Source organism: Neoarius graeffei, chromosome 15 (genome assembly GCF_027579695.1).
Source record: "Neoarius graeffei isolate fNeoGra1 chromosome 15, fNeoGra1.pri, whole genome shotgun sequence".
NCBI classification, from domain to species: domain Eukaryota; kingdom Metazoa; phylum Chordata; class Actinopteri; order Siluriformes; family Ariidae; genus Neoarius; species Neoarius graeffei.
The window spans coordinates 26616870-26641865 of NC_083583.1; the positions used below are offsets into that span (position 1 = coordinate 26616870).

The 24996-nt window shown below is 40.5% G+C and overlaps 1 protein-coding gene across 1 annotated transcript in view; it reads left to right on the forward strand.

Moving 5' to 3' along the window:
• Positions 1-24996, forward strand: part of pcsk6 (proprotein convertase subtilisin/kexin type 6) — a 183526-nt gene that overhangs the window by 136823 nt on the left and 21707 nt on the right. The window contains exons 13-18 of the mRNA XM_060941090.1: positions 8623-8762; positions 11990-12163; positions 14242-14344; positions 16751-16947; positions 18484-18571; positions 20874-20977. Of these exons, the coding sequence (XP_060797073.1) occupies positions 8623-8762; positions 11990-12163; positions 14242-14344; positions 16751-16947; positions 18484-18571; positions 20874-20977 (806 nt within the window). The remainder of the gene's footprint in view (positions 1-8622; positions 8763-11989; positions 12164-14241; positions 14345-16750; positions 16948-18483; positions 18572-20873; positions 20978-24996) is intronic.

Consider the following 24996-nt stretch of genomic DNA (forward strand, 5'->3'; position numbering starts at 1 on the left):
TCTCAGTCATCCAGGTCATGGTAAACTGTGGGTGGTAAAAGAGAGCAACTGGACTTGCTTGAAGATTCTTGAAGACATTTCACCTCTCATCCAAAAGGCTTCTTCAGTTCTGTCTGACTGGTAGGGAACATCAGGTATTTATCCTCTCATGGATGAAAAGCTCATCTAAGGTGTCATTGAGTCATCCTGTTGGTGTGGGTCACTGGGGGCTGGTTACAACATTGCCAAACACTTAGCCACCATCCTGGCTCCTCTCTTTGGGAATACGCCACATCACGTCAAAAACTCCCAAGATTTTGCTACTAAAGTTGCATACCTCAAACTAGACTCAGATGAAACCATGGTTTCCTACGACGTCACTTCTCTGTTCACCTGCATTCCCACCACAGAAGCAGTTGAATCTGTTAGAAAATGACTCCTTCGAGACAGCACCTTAGTGGATAGAACGAACCTCACCACGGACCAGATTCGCACCCTGCTTGACCTCTGCCTGACTACCACTTATTTCCAGTTTAATGAAAGTTTCTACAGACAGAAGCATGGATGCGCCATGGGCTCACCGTTATCCCCTATTGTGGCCAATCTTTACATGGAGGAAGTGGAACGTAAAGGTTTGACCACTTTTTCAGGAGTTGCTCCCAGCCACTGGATCAGATATGTGGATGACACCTGGGTTAAAATCAAAACCCATGAGGTGGAAGCCTTCTCTAAGCACATCAATGCAGTGGATATTAACATCAACTTCACTCGGGAGGATGTCAGTGGGAATAATCTAGCCTTCTTGGATTGTGATGTACACATTAGACAAGACAGAAGCCTGAGCATCAAGGTCTACTGGAAACCTACACACACAGACCAGTACCTACTCTTCGACTCTCACCACCCACTGGAACACAAATTGGGGGTCATTAGGACCTTGCAACACAGGGCTCAGAATATCCCTACAACGATAGAGGGAAACGAGAAGGAGCAGAATCACATCAAGAAAGCACTTCAGAACTGCGGGTATCCCAACTGGTCTTTCCTCAAGAGCAGAAAAAGGAACAGAATGGACAAGGAGGATAACAGGAACAAACGCAAGAACATTGTCATTCCCTACATTTCTGGTCTATCTGAGAAACTCAGGAGGATCTTCTACAAACATAACATTCCGGTACATTTCAGACCCAGTAACACTCTGAAGCAGAAACTGGTCCACCCTAAGGACAGAATACCCAGACACAAACAGGACAACGTAGTGTATGCCATTCAGTGCTGTGAGGAATGCACGGACTCGTATATTGGGGAGACAAAACGACCGCTTCACAGGCACATGGCTCAACACAGGAGAGCCAGTTCCTCAGGCCAGGACTCTGCTGTCTACCTTCATCTTAACAACAAAGGACACTCATTTCAGGATTGCAACGTACGCATTTTAGCCAGAGAGGATCATTGGTATGAGCGAGGAGTTAAAGAAGCCATTTTTGTCAACCTGGAACGGCCATCACTGAACAGAGGTGGTGGTCTAAGACATCATTTATCAGCCACCTACAATGCAGTCCTTGGCACACTTCCCAGACAACTGAGGCCAAGTTTACATTAGACCGTATCTGTCTCGTTTTCTTCGCGGATGCACTGTCCGTTTACATTAAAACACCTGGAAACGCCGGGAAACGGGAATCCGCCAGGGTCCACGTATTCAATCCAGATCGTGTCTGGTCCGGTGCTGTGTAAACATTGAGGATACGCGGATACGCTGTGCTGAGCTCTAGCTGGCGTCGTCATTGGACAACGTCACTGTGACATCCACCTTCCTGATTCGCTGGCGTTGGTCATGTGACGCGACTGCTGAAAAACGGCGCGGACTTCCGCCTTGTATCACCTTTCATTAAAGAGTATAAAAGTATGAAAATACTGCAAATACTGATGCAAATACTGCCCATTGTGTAGTTATGATTGTCTTTAGGCTTGCCATCCTTCCACTTGCAAGTGGTAAGTGATATGCGCTGGGATCTCACACACAGCGGCTCAGTCCCGAATCACTGCTCGTGCACTTCACTCGCGCGCTGTGTGAGCTGCGCAGGGCCGGAGTGCGCACCCTCCAGAGGGCACTCGCTGTTCAGGGCGGAGTGATTTGGAGCGCAGGATGCCTGCGGAGCCGAGCGTATCCGTGTATTGGCGTTGCTGTGTGCACGCGAATCGTGTATTGGCGTTGCTGTGTGCACGCTAATCGTTTTAAAAACGTTAATCTGATGATCCGCTGATACGGTCTAATGTAAACCCCACCTGAATGCACACCAAAACCCAGCTGTTTTCAGTGACTCACAGGAGGACAGAGAGAATCAGCATTCCACTGATCACCCTAACAGGCAATCCATTGATCATCCTAACGACTCTCGAGGCTGTTCACAACCAGCCCCCAGTGACCCACACCAACAGGATGACTCAACGACACAATGAGCTTTTCATCCATGAGAGGATAAATACCTGATGCTCCCTACCAGTCAGACAGAACTGAAGAAGCCTTTCGGATGAGAGGTGAAACGTCTTCAAGAATCTTCAAGCAAGTCCAGTTGCTCTCTTTTACCACCCACAGTTTACATGAACTTGCTTATTGCACAATTTGAAATTGTGAACTAAAAAGAGAGTAATGGAAACGTGAAAAAAACCCTCAAATATCACAATTTTTTTACTCTCGCATGAGGTGGTTTTTGATAAAGTAATAATTCACAACATTGAAATGGAAACACATTTTTGACTTTTAAGTCACATGACATAAGGAAATGGAAATGCTACCTTTCTGAAAAACAGCGCTATCACGAAAGGAGAAAACCCAGGTTTAATAGCTTAACATCACTCGATGGAAACATAGACCATTCGCAGTTGTGTTTTGCTGATTTTCTTTTTTTTTTAAATATTGCTACTATTTTGTGAAACACTACAAATGAAACCTGGCTTGTGATGCTTTGTGGCTGTTTTGTGGCTGATGGTTCAGGGGCTCTGATGAGAACTTATAGCATCATTATTTCACGAACGTTATTTCAGGTCAGAAAAGATGATGAGCCAAACCTCCTTCCAAAAAACACAGCCATTGTTAAATAAACACAATCTGTGTTTCTAGAAACTGAAAGTATGCAAATTGAAGAGGGAAGTCCACATACACAAACCTAAAAATATCAACAAGTCTTAAATGTTCTGCAGGGAGGAGTGGACCAAGATCACCTACAAGCATCTTGAACCTCGTTCGAAACAGAGAGCAGTGTTTAAAAAACAAGCAAGCAAACAAACAAAAAAAAACCCACATTATTTAATTTTTTTGTGTTTAAAAAAGATTTAAACAAAACTATACAATCTCCCTGTATGTTTGAGCTCATAGCACTTATTATTGCATTAAACACTTCATTATTGCATGTGTTGTTCCTTTGTAGATTTTAATTTCTGCTTATTTTAATGAATGGTGTGAAAAATAACTCGGTGTCAGAGTGACCTGTAGAGAAAGTGTACGTATCCCTTAATAGCACGTGCATTTTGTGTGTGTGTGTCTGTGTGAGTGTTACTGTACAAAGCCAAAATGAGAGAGATTTGTGAACAGCTCATTTGTGAGCAGCCCGGAGAGCCAGTTTAAGAAACTAAAGGCCTTTTTCAAACTACTAATTAGCCCCAGCATAAAACCAGACATGTTTTTCTTTGATCTAAGTTCACTGCAACCCCAGAAACACCACGAGCCTTTGAATTTTATCTGTAGTATATTTTGTTGGGGTGATAAAACCTGAAATTTGTTTAAGATCCAGCATGCTGAACACATGCTGAGGGTGAAAAGTAATGATTTGTGTAAAGCGCATTAGTGTTAGTTTTGCACAGCAGTGTGACGGGTTAAGTACAAAACAGGGTTATTTTTGGCTTTCCCAGCTCACTAAATGGAGCTTGCTGGAAACAGGTTACTTTTGTTCTAAATGCTTTCACCTCTTTTTCCATGGAAAGATTTTGTGAATGCTTCAACCAGAAATGCTGATGTGCTAACAGTGCATGAAAGCTAGGCAAGTGCAAGCTCATTCATATGTTTAGATGCACTTTCTACCTTTCTAAATTTTGAGGTGAAGCACAAATGTGACTGGTTTGAAAAGTGCTGGATAAAAGTACAAGAATGATGACTAAAAAAACGAACGAACAAACAAAAAACACCACCTGATCAGTTGGAAACCAGACCAATTCTACTGAAGCCTCTCACAGATTAACTTACATTTTAACCAGCCGTTGAATGAATCCATGGCAGTTTTTTTTAAATGTGTAATCAAGAAGGATAGATATTTTGGAAGAATTGAATAATGATGGGGCGGCACGGTGGTGTAGTAGTTAGCGCTGTCGCCTCACAGCAAGAAGGTCCGGGTTCGAGCCCCGTGGCCGGTGAGGGCCTTTCTGTGCGGAGTTTGCATGTTCTCCCCGTGTCCGCGTGGGTTTCCTCCGGGTGCTCCGGTTTCCCCCACAGTCCAAAGACATGCAGGTTAGGTTAACTGGTGACTCTAAATTGACCGTAGGTGTGAATGTGAGTGTGACTGGTTGTCTGTGTCTATGTGTCAGCCCTGTGATGACCTGGTGACTTGTCCAGGGTGTACCCCGCCTTTCGCCCGTAGTCAGCTGGGATAGGCTCCAACTTGCCTGCGACCCTGTAGAACAGGATAAAGCGGCTACAGATAATGAGATAATGAGATGAGATGAATCATGATGGTTTTCATCAGCTACATTGTGCTTTAATTAGTTCCGCACAAGGAAAAATGAAAAACCAAGAGGATGATCTCATAGGCTGATTAATTTAATTTATAATGACAACCAAAACCAACAAGGAGCCTCACTGATTGTAGTTTTCCATAAATAAATGATTCGTTAGTGTGATCATATTGTCATATGTGATGCAGACTTCTGAAATTGCACCAAAGGAAACTCATTTGTGGCCTGATAATACATAGATGTCGACATGTGAGAAATGTTATTTTATTACAGGCGCCACACTTTATTACTTATTTACTTACTATAGTGGTTAGCGTGTTCGCCTCTTGACCGGGAGATTGCGAGTTCGACTCGTGGTCAAGTCATACCACAGACCATTATCAAAATGGTACCTACTGCCATCTGGCAAGACACACCACAATACAGATGTGAGTAGGGAGTCAAACTCTTGTGGTTACCAGAGGATGACCCCCTCCCCATAACCCTAGCTATATAATAGTTGACAGGCCGAGGGCTATGGAAACAAAGATTGGCGCCACCCAGTGCACTAAGTGCCTGGTTAGTACTGAGATAGGAGACTGCCTGGACCTGGGAAGATCAGGTCTTGGGATGGGAGGGACTTTGACTTACTTATTTACTATATAATTACTTACCTATTTAAAAATGGAGGGTTTGTTCAGGACATCCCGCCATGCACAGTAGTCTGCATTGTTTTCACTGGCTGAGCTTGCTTGGAATCTCAAGGGAGGTGATGCCAAAAAAGTATCAGGTGCCAGGTACTATCCAGAACTTAGACCACAACTTACAGTGGTGCTTGAAAGTTTGTGAACCCTTTAGAATTTTCTATATTTCTGCAGAAATATGACCTAAAACATCATCAGATTTTCACACAAGTCCTAAAAGTAGATAAAGAGAACCCAGTTAAACAAATGAGACAAAAATATTATACTTGGTCATTTATTTATTGAGGAAAATGATCCAATATTACATATCTGTGAGTGGCAAAAGTATGTGAACCTCTAGGATTAGCAGTTAATTTGAAGGTGAAATTAGAGTCCGGTGTTTTCAATCAATGGGATGACAATCAGGTGTGAGTGGGCACCCTGTTTTATTTAAAGAACAGGGATCTATCAAAGTCTGATCTTCACAACACGTTTGTGGAAGTGTATCATGGCATGAACAAAGGAGATTTCTGAGGACCTCAGAAAAAGCGTTGTTGATGCTCATCAGGCTGGAAAAGGTTACAAAACCATCTCTAAAGAGTTTGGACTCCACCAATCCACAGTCAGACAGATTGTGTACAAATGGAGGAAATTCAAGACCATTGTTACCCTCCCCAGGAGTGGTCGACCAACAAAGATCACTCCAAGAGCAAGGCGTGTAATAGTCGGCGAGGTCACAAAGGACCCCAGGGTAACTTCTAAGCAACTGAAGGCCTCTCTCACATTGGCTAATGTTAATGTTCATGAGTTCACCATCAGGAGAACACTGAACAACAATGGTGTGCATAGCAGGGTTGCAAGGAGAAAGCCACTGCTCTCCAAAAAGAACATTGCTGCTCCTCTGCAGTTTGCTAAAGATCACGTGGACAAGCCAGAAGGCTATTGGAAAAATGTTTTGGGGACAGATGAGACCAAAATAGAACTTTTTGGTTTAAATGAGAAGCGTTATGTTTGGAGAAAGGAAAACACTGCATTCCAGCATAAGAACCTTATCCCATCTGTGAAACATGGTGGTGGTAGTATCATGGTTTGGGCCTGTTTTGCTGCATCTGGGCCAGGACAGCTTGCCATCATTGATGGAACAATGTATTCTGAATTATACCAGCGAATTCTAAAGGAAAATGTCAGGACATCTGTCCATGAACTGAATCTCAAGAGAAGGTGGGTCATGCAGCAAGACAACGACCCTAAGCACACAAGTCATTCTACCAAAGAATGGTTAAAGAAGAATAAAGTTAATGTTTTGGAATGGCCAAGTCAAAGTTCTGACCTTAATCCAATCGAAATGTTGTGGAAGGACCTGAAGCGAGCAGTTCATGTGAAGAAACCCACCAACATCCCAGAGTTGAAGCTGTTCTGTACAGAGGAATGGGCTAAAATTCCTCCAAGCCGGTGTGCAGGACTGATCAACAGTTACCACAAACGTTTAGTTGCAGTTATTGCTGCACAAGGGGGTCACACCAGATACTGAAAGCAAAGGTTCACATACTTTTGCCACTCACAGATATGAAATATTGGATCATTTTCCTCAATAAATAAATGACCAAGTATAATATTTTTGTCTCATTTGTTTAACTGGGTTCTCTTTATCTACTTTTAGGACTTGTGTGAAAATCTGATGTTGTTTTAGGTCATATTTATGCAGAAATATAGAAAATTCTAAAGGGTTCACAAACTTTCAAGCACCACTGTAGACCCAATGGAAAACCAAAAAAAGGTGAGTGGAGCCAAGTTGAGTTCAGCTGGTACTATGCAGTGGAAAAGGGCCAATATAGCTGTCTACATGCGAGAAATATTATTTTATTGAAGGCACCACATTGAGAACATGGGCAAGGGAAATATTTTTGAGAAGTATTTGGATCTGTTTCTGCCACAAGCAAATATATAAATCATTTGTAACTGGCTACGCTTTCAAACCACATCTCTTGTGTCCTCAGCAAAAGTTAGACCTGTGACATGAAGCAATATGTCACATAGATCATCTGACACTGAAGCTATAATTCTTTTCCAGTCCTAATATCATTCTTAAACCTTGTATAATCTACCCTTAAATTTTTAATCTTGTTCACATTTGCTTATTGTATGCAAGCAAAGCCTATGATAAGGGATGGGTAATATAACAACATCTATAATATCGACATTGTGATAAATTATTTCACAGTAATGTCACTGAAAGATATTGCTGAATATCTTTTATAACGTTTGCAAATTTTGATCTGAGCAGTTGATTTGATTTTTTTTTAAATCAAGCTGAATTTTTAAAACTAAAATATTATGGCTGGGTTTTTTAAAATATATTTTTTTGTACTTGGATTTACCCTCCTTTTTTAAAAATGAAAGTGTCTATTGTAGAAATTATGTTATTATCATATCGCCCCAACCTATCTATAATTTATATCACACTGTAGAGAAAAATTTCTGTGAGTGGCATTGTTGCTAAGTACAATTACTGTGTATAAAAAAACTTAGTCAATGCTTCAAAGGCTTTTTTTTTCCCTCTAAGTCGTGTCAGAGTGAGCATGGAGTGCATGCCGCGCACCCATGAGATATCATTACTTGCACTCAGCTCAGGTTATGTGGGTAGTAGCTATCTCCTGCCAGCAATTTTCCTGCCTGTCATGGAAGGATGATCAAAAAATCTCAACCAGGAACATATGATATTGGGTACAGCCTAACCACTCAAGCCTACATGCTGTCTGGCTTCTATCCGTTCTTTCTTTGAGTCATTCTGATGATGATGATGTTGTTGCCATGTGCAGAAACAAGTGCAATGACTTTTGGAAAAAGGGTTCATGACACTGAAAGAATTAATCCAGTTGTCTGACATCAGATACAGTAGGAGCAGTTAATCTGGTACTTAATGCACCGTGACAGCGTAGTCAGCTTCAAATCCTCTGAACAGAGCAAAAGTTCATACTCATCAGGTCTGTTTCAGGGAAATCATTAGTGGCTGTAATATCAGTAGGTACAAAAATACTGTGATTTTGCTTTTCGTTCTTTGTTTTCTTAAAATGCATTAACGGTCTTGGTGCTTAAATCGATTAGTCAAAGGAGCAACTTCCAGGAAAGAAAAACAGAACTCCACAGTGTTTTTTTTGTTTGTTTGGTTGGTTGGTTGGTTTTTTTCTTCATTAAGCTGTTCTATAAGTAGTTTCCTTCTATTTTCGGATCCTTCTCTTCTCCGGCTGTGTCACAGGCTGTTTGATAACTCTAATGAGGGCTTCAGGAACTGGGAGTTCATGACAGTGCACTGCTGGGGAGAGCGGGCGGAAGGCACATGGACCCTGGAGATATCCGACTCACCCTCACAGCTCCGCAGCAACCTCGAGGTTCTCGGTAAGGACTGTAAAGATTAGAGCTCTATCCTGAGTGTTGAGCTATTGGTAAGATATGTGTGTGTTTTTCAGGACTTCTCTAAATCTCTTCATTTAGCCAGTGTTATGGTAGAAGATTTTTCCTGAGCGACTCTTAAGCAACTGTACAGTATCTCAGTGCTTTTTCTGTCACAGTCTTGAAATGTCTGTGTGATGCATTGCTTTTAAAACATTCAGATCAAGTAATAAAGACAATCACTGAAGGGTCTGTGCAGACCTGCAAACCTGACACCACGGAAGCCTCCTTCACGTCCTGTCACTTTATGAGTAATCCCTCATGTCGTCTTGATTTTCCCGTTTGAAAGATGTACTGATTTGGCACTCTTACTTTCTTGAAGGTAAATGGAGAATATTTTGAAGTCCTTAATGTGAAATAAAATGTCTGCATCAATGAATGTATGTTTGACGAAGCTAACATTCGACACATATATACACTACCGTTCAAAAGTTTGGGGTCACACAGACAATTTTGTGTTTTCCATGAAAAGTCACACTTTTATTTACCACCATAAGTTGTAAAATGAATAGAAAATATAGTCAAGACATTTTTCTGGCCATTTTGAGCATTTAATCGACCCCACAAATGTGATGCTCCAGAAACTCAATCTGCTCAAAGGAAGGTCAGTTTTATAGCTTCTCTAAAGAGCTAAACTGTTTTCAGCTGTGCTAACATGATTGTACAAGGGTTTTCTAATCATCCATTAGCCTTCTGAGGTGGGGTTTACATTAGACCGTATCAGCGGATCATCAGATTAACGTTTTTAAAACGATTAGTGTGCACACAGCAACACCAATACACGATTTGCGTGCACACAGCAACACCAATACACGGATATGCTAGGCTCCGCAGGCATCCTGCGCTCCAAATCACTCCGCCCTGAACAGCGAGTGCCCTCTGGAGGGTGCGCACTCCGGCCCTGCGCAGCTCACAGAGCGCGCGAGTGAAGTGCACAAGCAGTGATTCGGGACTGAGCCGCTGTGTGTGTGATCCCAGCACATATCACTTACCACTTGCAAGTGGAAGGATGGCAAGCCTAAAGACAATCATAACTACACAATGGGCAGTATTTGCATCAGTATTTGCAGTATTTTCATACTTTTATACTCTTTAATGAAAGGTGATACAAGGCGGAAGTCCGCGCCATTTTTCAGCAGTCGCGTCACATGACCAACGCCAGCGAATCAGGAAGGTGGATGTCACAGTGACGTTGTCCAATGACGACGCCAGCTAGAGCTCAGCACAGCGTATCCGCGTATTCTCAATGTTTACACAGCACCGGACCAGACACGATCTGGATTGAATACGTGGACCCTGACGGATTCCCGTTTCCCGGCGTTTCCAGGCGTTTTAATGTAAACGGACAGTGCATCCGCGAAGAAAACGAGACCGATACGGTCTAATGTAAACTTGGCCTGAGGCAATGAGCAAACACATTGTACCATTAGAACACTGGAGTGATAGTTGCTGGAAATGGGCCTCTATACAACTATGGAGATATTGCACCAAAAACCAGACATTTGCAGCTAGAATAGTCATTTACCACATTAGCAATGTATAGAGTGGATTTCTGATTAGTTTAAAGTGATCTTCATTGAAAAGAACAGTGCTTTTCTTTCAAAAATAAGGAAATTTCAAAGTGACCCCAAACTTTTGAACGGTAGTGTAGTTAGCATCAATTAACTATATGTATAAGAGATGCTGTCAAAAATTTGGCTGAAATTATTCAAAGAACGGCACTTAAGAGTAAAAAAAAAAAGACCTACACCGAAGAGTACGATGGAACATTTGACAAATAATTTTAACAGTAGTGATAATTAGGAGGTAATAGAAGAAATAGAAACTGAAGTGTGAGTGTATATACTGGTTTTAGAGCTATCACTAGAGCTCCACCCTCCAAAAGCTCTCAGTGATTACAGTAAAACCCTGTATATAGAGTATATGCAGTTAAGTTTCAAACTTATGTAAGTGATGTGTGAAAGCACTATACTGAAAAATTATTTTCATACATCTATCAATGCATTCATCCTTCCTTGGGAAGCACATATGTATTTGAATTATATTTATTCCTCGTCTGCTCACAGATCCATCCTTTTATCTGTCAGTTGAGTTGTATGTCACTGTCATCATTCTGTGTCTGATTATCTATCAAATTTCATTTGCTGAAGCTGAAGGCATTTGGTGTGTTTTTGATTTTCCCTTATCAGGACTGTCCACACTTTCATGCTGGGGGCCTTTACAGTGATATTAACTAAAGCACATACAGTAGATTAATAAATGAGGAGATTTAAGCACCAGCTGAAGACTTGAACAGAAAACCCATAAACATACTTTGTAAGCGTGGACTAATTTCTATCTTATTCTGTAGTGTAGTGGCTCACAAGCTCTTTCAAAAATGGTGATGGGTCGGATATTGGCCACACGGTATAGTTTGGATACTGAATTTTATTCTATCCACATTCACTGGATATGAGTAATCACATGCTCTGATTGGCTACTCTACTACTAGGCTCATATACCGTGAGTAGAGAAAAACAAAATGGCAGAGCGTGTTGCTGAACCAACCGAGGACGAAATAAAAACTCTACTCGAAAACAAAACCCCAAAAATTGATATCAAGTATTTAAAAGAAAGAATTAGCTAAAAGAATATATTCCCCCCCCCCAATATCTCCTGTTCTACACTCCAGCCCAGTCAGTGGTGGTAATGCACCTTTAAAGTTGGTTTGCCAACCACCAAAAAAACCCTAAAGAAGAAGAAACACCCAAAAAATACAAAAAAAGCAACAAAATATGGAATAAAAGTATTTGATGGTAAGAACGTACCTTTTTTATTTTTCAGTAATTATTATTATAGCATTTTTTACAAATTGCTACGGTCATTTCGCCGGTTTGTTTACATTCTAAACAGAAATGATTTTGTCTGCCATTTTGTATGAAGTTTTTATTTATCGAATTTGAAAAAAATAAAAATGTTTTGTTTCTCAAAATCCAGTGAATGTGGATAGAATAAAACAGTTATTCCACTCCATCTCATCGTATATGGCTTATAGCCGACTCGGCAGCTCATGTATGACTTGATTTCATGGAATAACTGTTAAATATCATGACTATTTTTTTTCTTCCTCTTTTCTCCTGAACCCCATCCTTCTTGCTATGTCTTTATCTCTGTCTCACACGCGGCTCTCTCAGGCAAGCTAAAGGAGTGGACTCTGATTCTCTATGGCACATCTAAGCACCCCTATCAGACTCATGGTTCTCAACACTCTCGTGCTCGGATGCTGGAGATCCCCAGTGTTAAGAGTCCAGAGCCTTCACCCAGCACAGCCCTCCAACATGAAGACGAGGAAGAAGAGGAGTACACTGGTACAAATAATGTTCCTTTTGATGAATAATTCTCTCCTATTCTTCTCAATGATGGTAAAAAACTGTCAGAAATAAGTTATTATTAATCATGTTAACCCTAATCTGATCTCTTTTGGATATTTTAAGTGCAATATTTGATGGGTCTCTTTTCATCCAGTTAATTATAAATCAAAACTCCTGCTAAGATGTGAGAGCATTATTTTCCACTGATATTACAACAGTTAACATGTGTGTTTGGGGAGGAGGTGCTATTAACGACAGATGTTGAAGTACAACCCCGATTCCAAAAAAGTTGGGACAAAGTACAAATTGTAAATAAAAACGGAATGCAATAATTTACAAATCTCAAAAACTGATATTGTATTCACAATAGAACATAGACAACATATCAAATGTCGAAAGTGAGACATTTTGAAATTTCATGCCAAATATTGGCTCATTTGAAATTTCATGACAGCAACACATCTCAAAAAAGTTGGGACGGGGCAATAAGAGGCTGGAAAAGTTAAAGGTACAAAAAAGGAACAGCTGGAGGACCAAATTGCAACTCATTAGGTCAATTGGCAATAGGTCATTAACATGACTGGGTATAAAAAGAGCATCTTGGAGTGGCAGCGGCTCTCAGAAGTAAAGATGGGAAGAGGATCACCAATCCCCCTAATTCTGCGCCGACAAATAGTGGAGCAATATCAGAAAGGAGTTCGACAGTGTAAAATTGCAGAGAGTTTGAACATATCATCGACAGTGCATAATATCATCAAAAGATTCAGAGAATCTGGAAGAATCTTTGTGCGTAAGGGTCAAGGCCGGAAAACCATACTGGGTGCCCGTGATCTTCGGGCCCTTAAACGGCACTGCATCACATACAGGCATGCTTCTGTATTGGAAATCACAAAATGGGCTCAGGAATATTTCCAGAGAACATTATCTGTGAACACAATTCACCGTGCCATCCGCCGTTGCCAGCTAAAACTCTATAGTTCAAAGAAGAAGCCGTATCTAAACATGATCCAGAAGCGCAGACGTCTTCTCTGGGCCAAGGCTCATTTAAAATGGACTGTGGCAAAGTGGAAAACTGTTCTGTGGTCAGACGAATCAAAATTTGAAGTTCTTTATGGAAATCAGGGACGCCGTGTCATTCAGACTAAAGAGGAGAAGGACGACCCGAGTTGTTATCAGCGCTCAGTTCAGAAGCCTGCATCTCTGATGGTATGGGGTTGCATTAGTGCATGTGGCATGGGCAGCTTACACATCTGGAAAGACACCATCAATGCTGAAAGGTATGTCCAGGTTCTAGAGCAACATATGCTCCCATCCAGACGACGTCTCTTTCAGGGAAGACCTTGAGTTTTCCACCATGACAATGCCAAACCACATACTGCATCAATTACAGCATCATGGCTGCATAGAAGAAGGGTCCGGGTACTGAACTGGCCAGCCTGCAGTCCAGATCTTTCACCCATAGAAAACATTTGGCGCATCATAAAACGGAAGATACGACAAAAAAGACCTAAGACAGTTGAGCAACTAGAATCCTACATTAGACAAGAATGGGTTAACATTCCTATCCCTAAACTTGAGCAACTTGTCTCCTCAGTCCCCAGACGTTTACAGACTGTTGTAAAGAGAAAAGGGGATGTCTCACAGTGGTAAACATGGCCTTGTCTCAACTTTTTTGAGATGTGTTGTTGTCATGAAATTTAAAATCACCTAATTTTTCTCTTTAAATGATACATTTTCTCAGTTTAAACATTTGATATGCCATCTATGTTCTATTCTGAATAAAATATGGAATTTTGAAACTTCCACATCATTGCATTCCATTTTTATTTACAATTTGTACTTTGTCCCAACTTTTTTGGAATCGGGGTTGTAAATATTAGCCCTTGGTGGTAATAAAGCTACAACATTTACAAAGCTACAGGTGATATCAGATTGCAATATCAAGCCTATAGAGATGCTACAGCAAACAAGACATCAGCAGAGCAAACTGGGATGATATCCCAATTTCTATAAATATTAGCTTTTTTGCTGCTAATGGACACGAGTGAACCTCTGCTCTGTGCTGATGCTTTCAGGACCATGCCATCATGAGTGTGGTGATCAAGGCTGTGATGGCCCAGATGCTGACCACTGCTTAAACTGCATCCATTTCAGCCTGGGCAGCCTGAAGACTGGGAGGTAAAATGCATATAATGACTTCATTTGAGTGATGTATTATTGACCTTAAAGGGGACATATTATGAAAAACTCTTTTTTTTTTTTTTAAGTGCCTGTGCACATACATTTAGGTATTTGGAGAGCCTACCAACCCACAAACTCTGCAATAAGACACCCCAGTCAGTTTCTTTTGTGCTGCCTATTTCAGAAAACATGTGCTTCAATAAGCGGTTCAGATTTGACTCCCTTTTCTATGTCACAAGAGGAGCTCGTTATAATTGTGCCATGCCTTCATCTGAGTATCTCCACTCAAGGCTTGAGAACTGCCTTTTCAAATGATTATTCATGAGGAAAGTGCTACCTGGTTGGCTGGTGGAAGAGGGGGGTGGGGTGAGCAGTTTCTCATTATCATTTAAGGCAGACCTGGGCATTTTCCGGCCCGCGGGCCACATCCGGCCCTTTGGTTCATTCTGACCGGCCCGCGCAAGGTTAATTAGAAATTACAAAATAAACGTATTTTCTAATTTTATCTCATGCATGGACTGAATGTGCTTTGCTTTTATTTTGAAGTTGTGTTCAACAAAAACGCAATGCGCGCGACATGAACATGACATGAAATCCCACGAAACCTAATCCCGCGATAACTACTTCCGTAATTTGTCCAGACCAACCACAAACTTGTACGTCATCCTTCAAACGGTCCAGCCAATCACATATTGTGACGTCACCAGCAGGCGCCTGAGCCGATCTGATACCTACACCGAATCGACTGATGATCATCTGTCAGCTGTGCTTCGCATCTCCACCTCAGACCAACAGAGACTAGATTTAAAGACCAACAGAGACTAGATTTCTCTCACTGAACAAATAAAAAACTGAAACACCAAACGAGGTGATTAGACTACAAATGTGGGCATCATTATTATAATATGATGTATCTTGCTTGATATGTGGAGTAGAAAGACAATATTGTGATGTCTTTATTGTGTTTTGGGGTGAATGTAACTGAAAAAAAAAGGTACAAACGTTCACATTTTGTTAACCATTGTTTTGGGAAATTTGAGTGAATAAATGAAATTTTTTTGTAAGGCAACCTCGTTTTTCCATACTCTTACCAGTCTTAGCAGTTTGTAAAAACAATGTTATTTACTGCTTTATATAAAGAAATACAATTAGTATTATGCAGAATTTAGTTCAGCCTTTTGGTCCGGCCCTCCACAAAATTTTCTGTTTCTCATGTGGCCCCATGGAAAAAATAATTGCCCACCCCTGGTTTAAGGGAACAGACACTCAAATCGGCCGTTTTGAACAGGAGGAGAAGGGGCTGTGGTGCTTTATCCTTGTGGTATTTTGTCCAAAGCATGTCACGGACATTTCATTAAGACCTCAGCGAGCTGTGTTAACTTGTTTGAAAAAGGCTGTGTCACCTTAAAGGTTATAGATTAGCTATGGAAGCTTGCTTCTTAAGTCATGTGTAAAAATAACTTTTTATTCTGATAGAACATTTTAGAAAGTAACATTAATGGCATCTATTAAGTAAAACTGCAGCTTTTATTTTCCTGAAAGAGTATTAAAAATTTAGGCACTTATTTAGCAAAATGTTCATAAACCAAAATAATTGATAGTTATAGCTCTAATGATGAATAATTTTCCTCTCAGGCACATAGTGAGAGTTAGACTTATGGTACACTTTGTAATTGTCAGAAGTCGATTCACACCTTTGTCATTTGTTTTTTTTTCCTCACAGGGAGCATTTTAGATCTACATCCCTTTATAGAATTAGTATTGACTTCCTGAGCAACTTGTTTAAAAATCTGTTGCTTTTAAAACTGCTTAATGGAGTTTCTTGACAGTCATGATTTAAGACCACAAACTGAGCATTTATTGAATATTCCCACAGTCATACTTAAAACCTGTAGAGAAGCCGCTTTTTGTTTTTCATCATTGTCTTTCCAGCTTTAATAAGAATTTTAGTGTTTCACTGCTCTCCCAGTATTTTCCTTTTTTCAAATTTGGCTTATATGTTGCTAGGTTATTTCAGATGTTGTTGTTGTTGTTGCTGTTATCATTATTATTATTATTTTGTGCACCTGATCATTCATGCAAATATCCAGTCAACCACTTACGTCGCAGCAGTGCAATGCGTAACATTATGCAGCTACAGATCAAGAGCTGCAGTTAACGTTCACATCAAACATTAGAAATGTAAGTTTTTTTTAAATTAACAAGCATTCTGATGTTTGATTTGAACATTAATTGTAATGATTTTATCTGCCTGATTTTTATGCCTGATGCTGCTGCCACATGGCTGATTTAGTTAATCGCAATGAATGAGCAGGTGTTCCTAATAAAGGGGATGGTGAGTGTATATTATAGGTTTATTTCGCTACACATCGTGTTCACAGAATACATCTCTCCTCTCTAAAGGAGGTGTGTTAGCCACTGCCCGCTGGGTTATTTTGAGGACAGTGAGGTGCGAAGGTGCAGGCGTTGTCACCGAGGCTGTGAGAAGTGCGTGGGCCGAGGCTTGAACGAGTGCCGCTCCTGCCGGAGAGGATTGTACTTTTACACAGAGGAGAGCTCGTGTGTAGAGAACTGCCCCATTGGATACTTCAATGATGAGGGTGAGGCTGGGAAACAGAGAATGTGTGATACTTTCTCTGTGCTTTTTTTCTCTTTCCATTTCTTTCTTGCGTCTCGTCAGTCTCATCTCATCTCATTGTCTCTAGCCGCTTTATCCTGTTCTACAGGGTCGCAGGCAAGCTGGAGCCTATCCCAGCTGACTACGGGCGAAAGGCGGGGTACACCCTGGACAAGTCACCAGATCATCACAGGGCTGACACAGACACAGACAACCATTCACACTCACATTCACACCTACGCTCAATTTAGAGTAACCAGTTAGCCTAACCTGCATGTCTTTGGACTGTGGGGGAAACCGGAGCACCTGGAGGAAACCCACGCGGACACGGGGAGAACATGCAAACTCCACACAGAAAGGCCCTCGCCGGCCACGGGGCTCGAACCCGGACCTTCTTGCTGTGAGGCGACAGCGCTAACCACTACACCACCGTGCCGCCGCGTCTCGTCAGTGATTGCCGAAAAAGCATGCAGTGAAAATGCACACAAATAATGTTACCACATCGGCCAGCGTTGCTGGAGATAACTGGCTACATAAGGGAGGAAAAAAAAAACACCATAAATTACTGAGGTCCAGATCTCTGTGTCCTCATAGCTAGTTAATGGTAATGCCACTGGGCACAATTTCTCTGCTGCTGTATCAGTATTTCATCAAAATGTCTCCCTAATTCTACACAAACTGAGGTCTGGCATTGCCTTTGTGACATCTATCTTTGTTTTGAAGAGACAAATGATAAAAGAAACAGGAGGCCTGGGAAACACAGCATGTCTCTCACTATGTCAGTAGGGTAAGGTGCAAGTTTTTCTTTTCCTGGATTTCTCCTCTACAAATGCAGCTCCAAGACGTGGTTGTAACACTGGCACACAGATTCAGGCCCCAAGACTGATATTTATTATCTGATTCTTAATCCATCAAATGCTGCCGCATCGAATGCACACCATCTGTGTCAAATTGAGCTGAACTGAACTGGCTCTGGGTATTGAGTGAATAAGCACTTCGCACGGTTACATAGATACCAGCCTCACACACACACAGACGCACACACAGACATAGACCTCTGAAGTCTTTTGGATCATTCTGTGCCATTTTGAGTTGACACACTTGTGATGGAGGTGGCCTTGATGTCACTACGAATCAGTTGTTTACTGGACATCTTGAGCTCTGATGCAAAAAGGCAGAGAAAACCTGACTTGCATTATCAGTGTTTGGACATGTTAGCTTCAGCTGTTATGCACACACGCACGCATGCACACACATATACACATACAATAAGCAGATGCTGTTGGAGTGAGTTTTCAGAGCTTACTTGAATGCATTTAATTTGCATTTCTGGTAAACTCTATTGCATCCACATTCCCATGTGTTTAATCTACCATGTGAAATACAAGATGATGTGAAAAGCTGGCTGAATTTCCACCCTCATTTTCCCCCTTCTGTCTCTCACTTTCTCTTTGTTCCACTTTGTTTTGTTTTTTTTTCTCTTTCCATGTCTTTCTGACTGTCCCACTTCAACCCCCAGTTCAGAGACGTTGTCTGAAGTGTCACCAGAACTGTATGAAGTGCCTGCAGGATTCTGACAGGTGTACAGTATGCAAAAAAGGCTTTAGGTAAGACAAATCAAGGACAAACAAACACTTTCAAAAACATCACTTACATTATTAAGCTATTTGTGATATCTCAAGCTTAAGGTCTTGTAAATGTAAACTTTCACCATCATAATTATGAAAATGAGATCATGCTAGGGTGATCTGTACCCAGGACAGTCTCTGGACTACACAGAATAATTCTGAATTGGATTAGTGGTTATGAAAAATAAATAGTTTTCTTAGAACTAGCTCTCAGTTTATAGGTTATTTTATATCCTTATTCTCAGTTATGAGTAGTGACTGAAAGAATAAGGTCACAAGTACAAGTGGCAGTTCCTCTGCAGGGTATCTCGCCCTACTCTGCGTGACAGGGTAATGAGCTTAGCGACCCAAGAGAGCCTTGAAGTAAAACTGTTGCTCCTGTGAATTGAGTTGAGGGGCAGACCCGGGACCCACTGGAGAGATCTCGCAACTGGCTTGTGAACATCTGGGGATCTGTGGCTGGGGATGAAGTCAAGACGGACCTTCTCTGCCTGCTACCACCACAACCCCGACCAGTAAAAGGAAAGAAAATGAATGAAAAATGAATAAACTACTTTAGAATTAACTATGGACATTATAATCAAAATTTTAGTTTTTGGAAAAATGCTGTATAGTTGCAGTGCCAGTCAAAATTTGGACACACCTACTTATTAATAATTTTTTCTATATTTTGACTGACTATTTTCTACTTTGTAGAACAATACTGAAGACATCAGAACTATGAAATAACATGTGGAACATATATGGAATTATGTGGTAAACAAAAAAGGGTTTAAAAAAATACAAAATATGATTCATATTTTAGATTCTTCAAAATAGCCACCGTTTACCTTAATGCTTTGCACACTGTTGGCATTATCTTAACCAGCTTCATGAGGTAGTCGCATGGAATGCTTTTCAATTAACAGGTGTGCCTAATGTGTGTTAGACCATCACACAGTAAATAGTAAGTAATAAAAATACAGTATCCCTATTCCACAACTGTAGTAATCCATAGTATGCCAAAAAATGCTCAACTAAGTAAAGAAAAATGACATCCATCATTACTTTAAGACATGAAGTGTCTATTAATTGATAAAAATAAAGAAAAAAACATTGAATTAGAAGGTGTCTCTAAACTTTTGACTGGTACTGTATAATACGCTATATTTCCATTGATCATTTGAAACTATGTTATATTTCTGGGTTGTTGTTTTTTTTTTTTGTTTTTGTTTCCCCACAATTAATTTTCTGTTTGGCAGAAGTTAGTGCAAATTTTACGTCACTTTGTATTACTGCCTATTATGGCGTGATGTTTCATATATCTAGCGTGAACCAACCTCTATGCATACCTTTTCCTTAAAAACACACATATTTACACAAATTACTGTAGCCAGACTCTACATGCCCTTGTGGGGGTTTTTTGTTTTGTTTTTTTACTTTTTGTACTTTTATTGTATTTTTTTTAACCAAAAGGTTATTAAATTAGTAAAACTGATAAAATATTCCTTTTGGAGCAAAGATTGTAGCCATACAGTTTGACTGATTTTTTATTTCTATCAGATTTGTACTCAGTGTAACTCTGAGAGCAGCTGCAGTCAAGGAAATTTAAAAATTCCAGTCTAAGCACGAATAGGTTACGTTGAGGTAAAGAGCTGTCTGTGTTATTGTCTAGGGTACATCTGGCCATCTTTATACAGTATGCACTGTCTGTTCTGCGGTTTACACTTCCTGCAGCTTTATACTTTTTAAAAACGCCTTTCTTTATTCCCCTTATTCAGAGCAAATGGGGCCACTGTAATTGGCGCAAGCTGTAGTGTTTTCCCAGCCATAATGTATGTACCGGTACATATATAGATCTTGCTATGGCAAAGGTAATAAATCAAAAATCAAATCAAATCTTCACATGCCTCGAGTCATGAGCTGACGGAGACCCTATAGCACTTTATCTGCCTCGTTCAAAAGTTCTAGTTTGTAGTGCTGAAATAGTTTGTGGAAGCTTTTGTAACTCTGTGAGCATTTGAGCCAAGGCTCTTCATGCCAAGTTCCAGAGAATGAGAAGAACATGAAAACGTTCACCTTTTCATTTTCAACCACTAACCCCTATAGCCTTGGCTCGACATCAGAATATTGCAATCTTTGCAAGCTTAAACCACTCAAAGAGCAGCAGGCAATGGACATTTAATAACCTAAAGCCGCGACAACCCAAAGTGAAAGCCATCGTCCATCGTCATCTCTCTGTTTCCTGTGTAGATGCTATAAAATGACTTGTTCTCCATCTTTCTCCTTTTTCTTTCTGTAGTTTAGCAGGAATGACCTGTGTCCCTGAATGCACAAATGGAACCTTCTTTAACTTGGAAGAGATGAAGTGCAGCCCCTGCCACATCTCCTGCTCCACCTGCACAGGTCCTATTTTTTTCTATTCTGTTCAATTCTATTGTTGCAGGACCCCAGGGTGAAGTGGAGATTATTAATTTTTTTACATTACTTTTTGCATAGGATAAATTACATTGTCCTGTTTATTACACAGCTACTTACTAAAGAAATCAGTAATTTGTCACAAAATATTGATTTTAAAATGATTTTATTGCTTCAGCTAAAAAATACTCTGTTTTGATTCTATCGTTGGAACTGCATCCATAGCAACATAAGCTCTGTAGCCTTCTTCAGATTAGCCTACTTAGCATTATAATTCACATTAAACTGAACATTAACATTAATATTAGAAAAATCTTTCACGGTGTTTTCTGATGGAGTAACATTTTTATGCCACAGGGTGTCATTAATGAGCTGATGTTGTTAATTTGATTATTAAAGCCACAAAATGTACCGGACTTCTTTCTGCAGATTGATGATATGATTGGACATGGTCCTCCAGAGTCTATGATCAGGACTGTGTCCATAGCAACAGTTTATTAATCATAGCAGCAGTCAGCTATTCATAAATAGACTGTAGAATGCCATAATTGACCAGTAAAGAATAACACACGACAGACTGCACGGTTATATACAGTGTCTTTCAAAAGTATTCATCCCCTTGGTGTTTGTCCTGTTTTGCCGCATTACAAGCTGGAATTAAAATGGATTTTTGGGGAGGAGCACCATTTGATTTACACAACATGCCTACCACTTTAAAGGTGAAAATTGTTGTTTAATTGTGACACAAATAATAATTAAGTTGAAAAAACGGAAATCTGGAGTGTGCATAAGTATTCACCCCCCAAAGTCAATACTTTGTAGAGCCACCTTTTGCTGCAATTACAGCTGCAAGTCTCTTGGGGTATCATCGCAGGGCTGACACATGGAGACAAACAACCATTCACACTCACACCTACGGTCAATTTATAGCCACCAATTAACCTCATGTCTTTGGACTGTGGGGGAAACTGGAGCACCCGGAAGAAACCCATACAGACACGGGCGGGGAGAACATGCAAACTCCGCACAGAAAGGCCCCATCAGCCACTGGGCTCAAACCCAGAACCTTCTTGCTGTGAGGCGACAGCGCTAACCACTACACCACCGTGCTGCCACTTATTGGTTATAGTTAAGATGTAATGTTGTGGACATCTGTAAAACAAGTTAGTTCCTGTTGTCACAAGTTATAGCCGTGATAAACAATCGTTCCACCAGCATCTCTCTCTCTCTCTCTCTCTCTCTCTCTCTCTCTCTCTCTCAAAAACTGCAGCTTGGTATTTTACAGTGTAAGTGTATACTCCTCTGTCCTGAAGACTTTTCCATGCTGAAAAATTTTATAATGCACCGACTGTTACAAATTGCTGGCAGTCAGACTCCTTCGATAAATATTAAATAAATGTCAAATAACAAAATGTCACAATATCAACAATTCTATATTTTTCTTTGTTAAACAACAAGCTTTTTTTAAAAAGCCTATTTATTATTAGTCTTACATTATGTTTCCCAGTGTGTGAGCCGTTACTATGGAAACTAACACATTAGAATGAGTGCATTAATATTAACGTATTGTTCATGTGACAGCTGGAACTATTGTCCAAGACATGCAATTATATAAAATTAATCCGCACATTCTGACCAATCAGATTTGAGAATTCAGCCATGCTATGATATAAATCAATCAATACTGTGACAAATTATCTCACAGTACACATTTCTGAGAGATTGTGGTTGTTGTCAGTATTTTTATGACAATTACAAACTCTTACTGGAAGCAGATTAGATGTTGAAGTTTTGTGCAGATGTGCTGACGTGGCATGAAAGCCCTTAGGACCAGGGGGAGAGCAATGAATGCATGGACATTAACTACTGTGTGAGTTTGAGTAAGAATTGCTAGCCAGTACTTTCCAACTGTAAAGAAGCCAATGGTGTACTAATATTGTGTAAGAGAGAATAGCACACAAACTATGTAGGCTCTGTCATGTACATGCTTTGTGTTGCTGATGGAATTTCCAAATGCTTGTCCATCTGTATTGAACAGGCATCTCAAGGAGTGTGTGTTATATTAGGCATGGTAATTGGCCCAGAATTGGCAGCACAGCACAAGCTGAACAGCCTGCTTTTGTTAAACTCTTTTACACCAAGCTTAATGATGTACAGAGTGTCATCACAATGTCTAGGGTGAGAAACAGTTTCACAAAATATGTGGTCAACATCTGCCAAACACTACTCAATGTGTAGAGAAGAAGTAGTCTTACTTTGCAGACATGCAGATTAGCTAACTTGTTCGTGAGCTTATTAGTAAAGGGTATCATGCCTTGCCTGTGTTGCATGGCAACTGAGCTTTCTTTATTTGGCTGAAACGTGTAGCGTAGTGTTGATTTTAAAATAAATCACATATTATTTCTATGAAGAAATGTTTTGAGGAAAATATGCCACATAATGACTAGGTATGGATGCCATGACCTTGAGGTGCTACAAAATAGACTGGATTATTTTAGATAAGAAAGATATGTCGTTTTAAATTATCAATACTCAAATTCCTAACCCAAGGACATCTACTGAAATTAATGCTCCTTACCATTGCACTAAAAAGAAGTTTCTATGATAATGATAAAGTATTTGCAAAAGGCTGTTCTCAAACAAAGTGCATTAATTATATTTATCTGTAACATGTAGATGCCAGTTTAAATCATTACTCTCTCCTGGGCTCGTGAGACAGACAGACAGACAGACAGGCACAAGGCATTTTGCCCTGTGAGTGCATGTATTACACATAGCTGATGTGATTGACCTGCAGCAGTGAGGAGAATATATAACAATAGATTAAATCAGTTCAGTAGTTAGTGTGTGTGTTTCTTCTTGAGATGATGTTCTGACTGTGTAACTTAAAGCATATACGCAGAACCATGGCCTCACTTTCGTTTATAATTGCCTTAAGACCTCAAGAATGGCACAGGAATAGTTTTAAGCGTTAACAATAAATCTAATATAGTAATTTTTACGATTAAAGTGATTCATATAGGTAGCGGTCTGAGTGAATGACCTTGACATCCGTAACGTCACAGCAGGAGTCTATCGGTCTCATCGCCATTTCCGCTATACTCAAACACAGAGCTGACTGCAATGCTGATCCTCCATTTTGAGTTAATTTATCACCATGTCACATAGATGTGTTGCTGTACCTGCCAGCAACACGACAGAAGGTGGATTTACGTTGCATTCATGGTCCAAGAATGCTCAAACTGCAAAGATTTGGACGCGTTTTGCGAGAAGTTCTTGGGCACATTGGGCGGCTACGAAGTGGTCTCTCCTCTGCTCTGCACATTTTACTGAGGACTCGTACGAGACCTCTGATCTGTTGAGGAGCGTTGGCTATAAGCCCGTATTGAAAGAGGGTGCAGTATCAGCAATTAAAGAAAAAGAGAACTACAAGAAAAGGAATTTATTTATTTATTTATTTATTTATTTATTTTAGAAACAAATTTCAGTTGCACCAGTTCTCCCGGAGTGAGCCGAGGGTTGTTACTAAAACCCGGGATGGAATGGGACATGACCTATCGCTCGGGCAGTGACCTCCCCACGGTTGTTGCTAAAACCGGTGACGTCCCGTTCCATCCTGGGTTTTAGTAATTGCCTGAGCCGAGCAGTAATGGCGGAGTACTCAGTATGGACAAAATAGAAAATGAGCGGACCCGTCGTCTTATTTCTAAACTGGATATTGCTGCCATCTTGCCCTTACTTGGAAGAAGTGAATGAATGGAGAACTGAACGAACAACTGAAAGTCAGATTGTTTCAAAACAATTGGCCTTCAAGAAGCGAGAACACAGATAGGCAAGATGTGACTCCATCCATTATCTGTAGCCGCTTATCCTGTTCTACAGGACCCAGCTGACTATGGGCGAGAGGCGGGATACACCCTGGACAAGTTGCCAGGTCATCACAGAGCTGACACATAGAGACACACAACCAGTCACACTCGCACCTACGGTCAATTTAGAGCCACCAA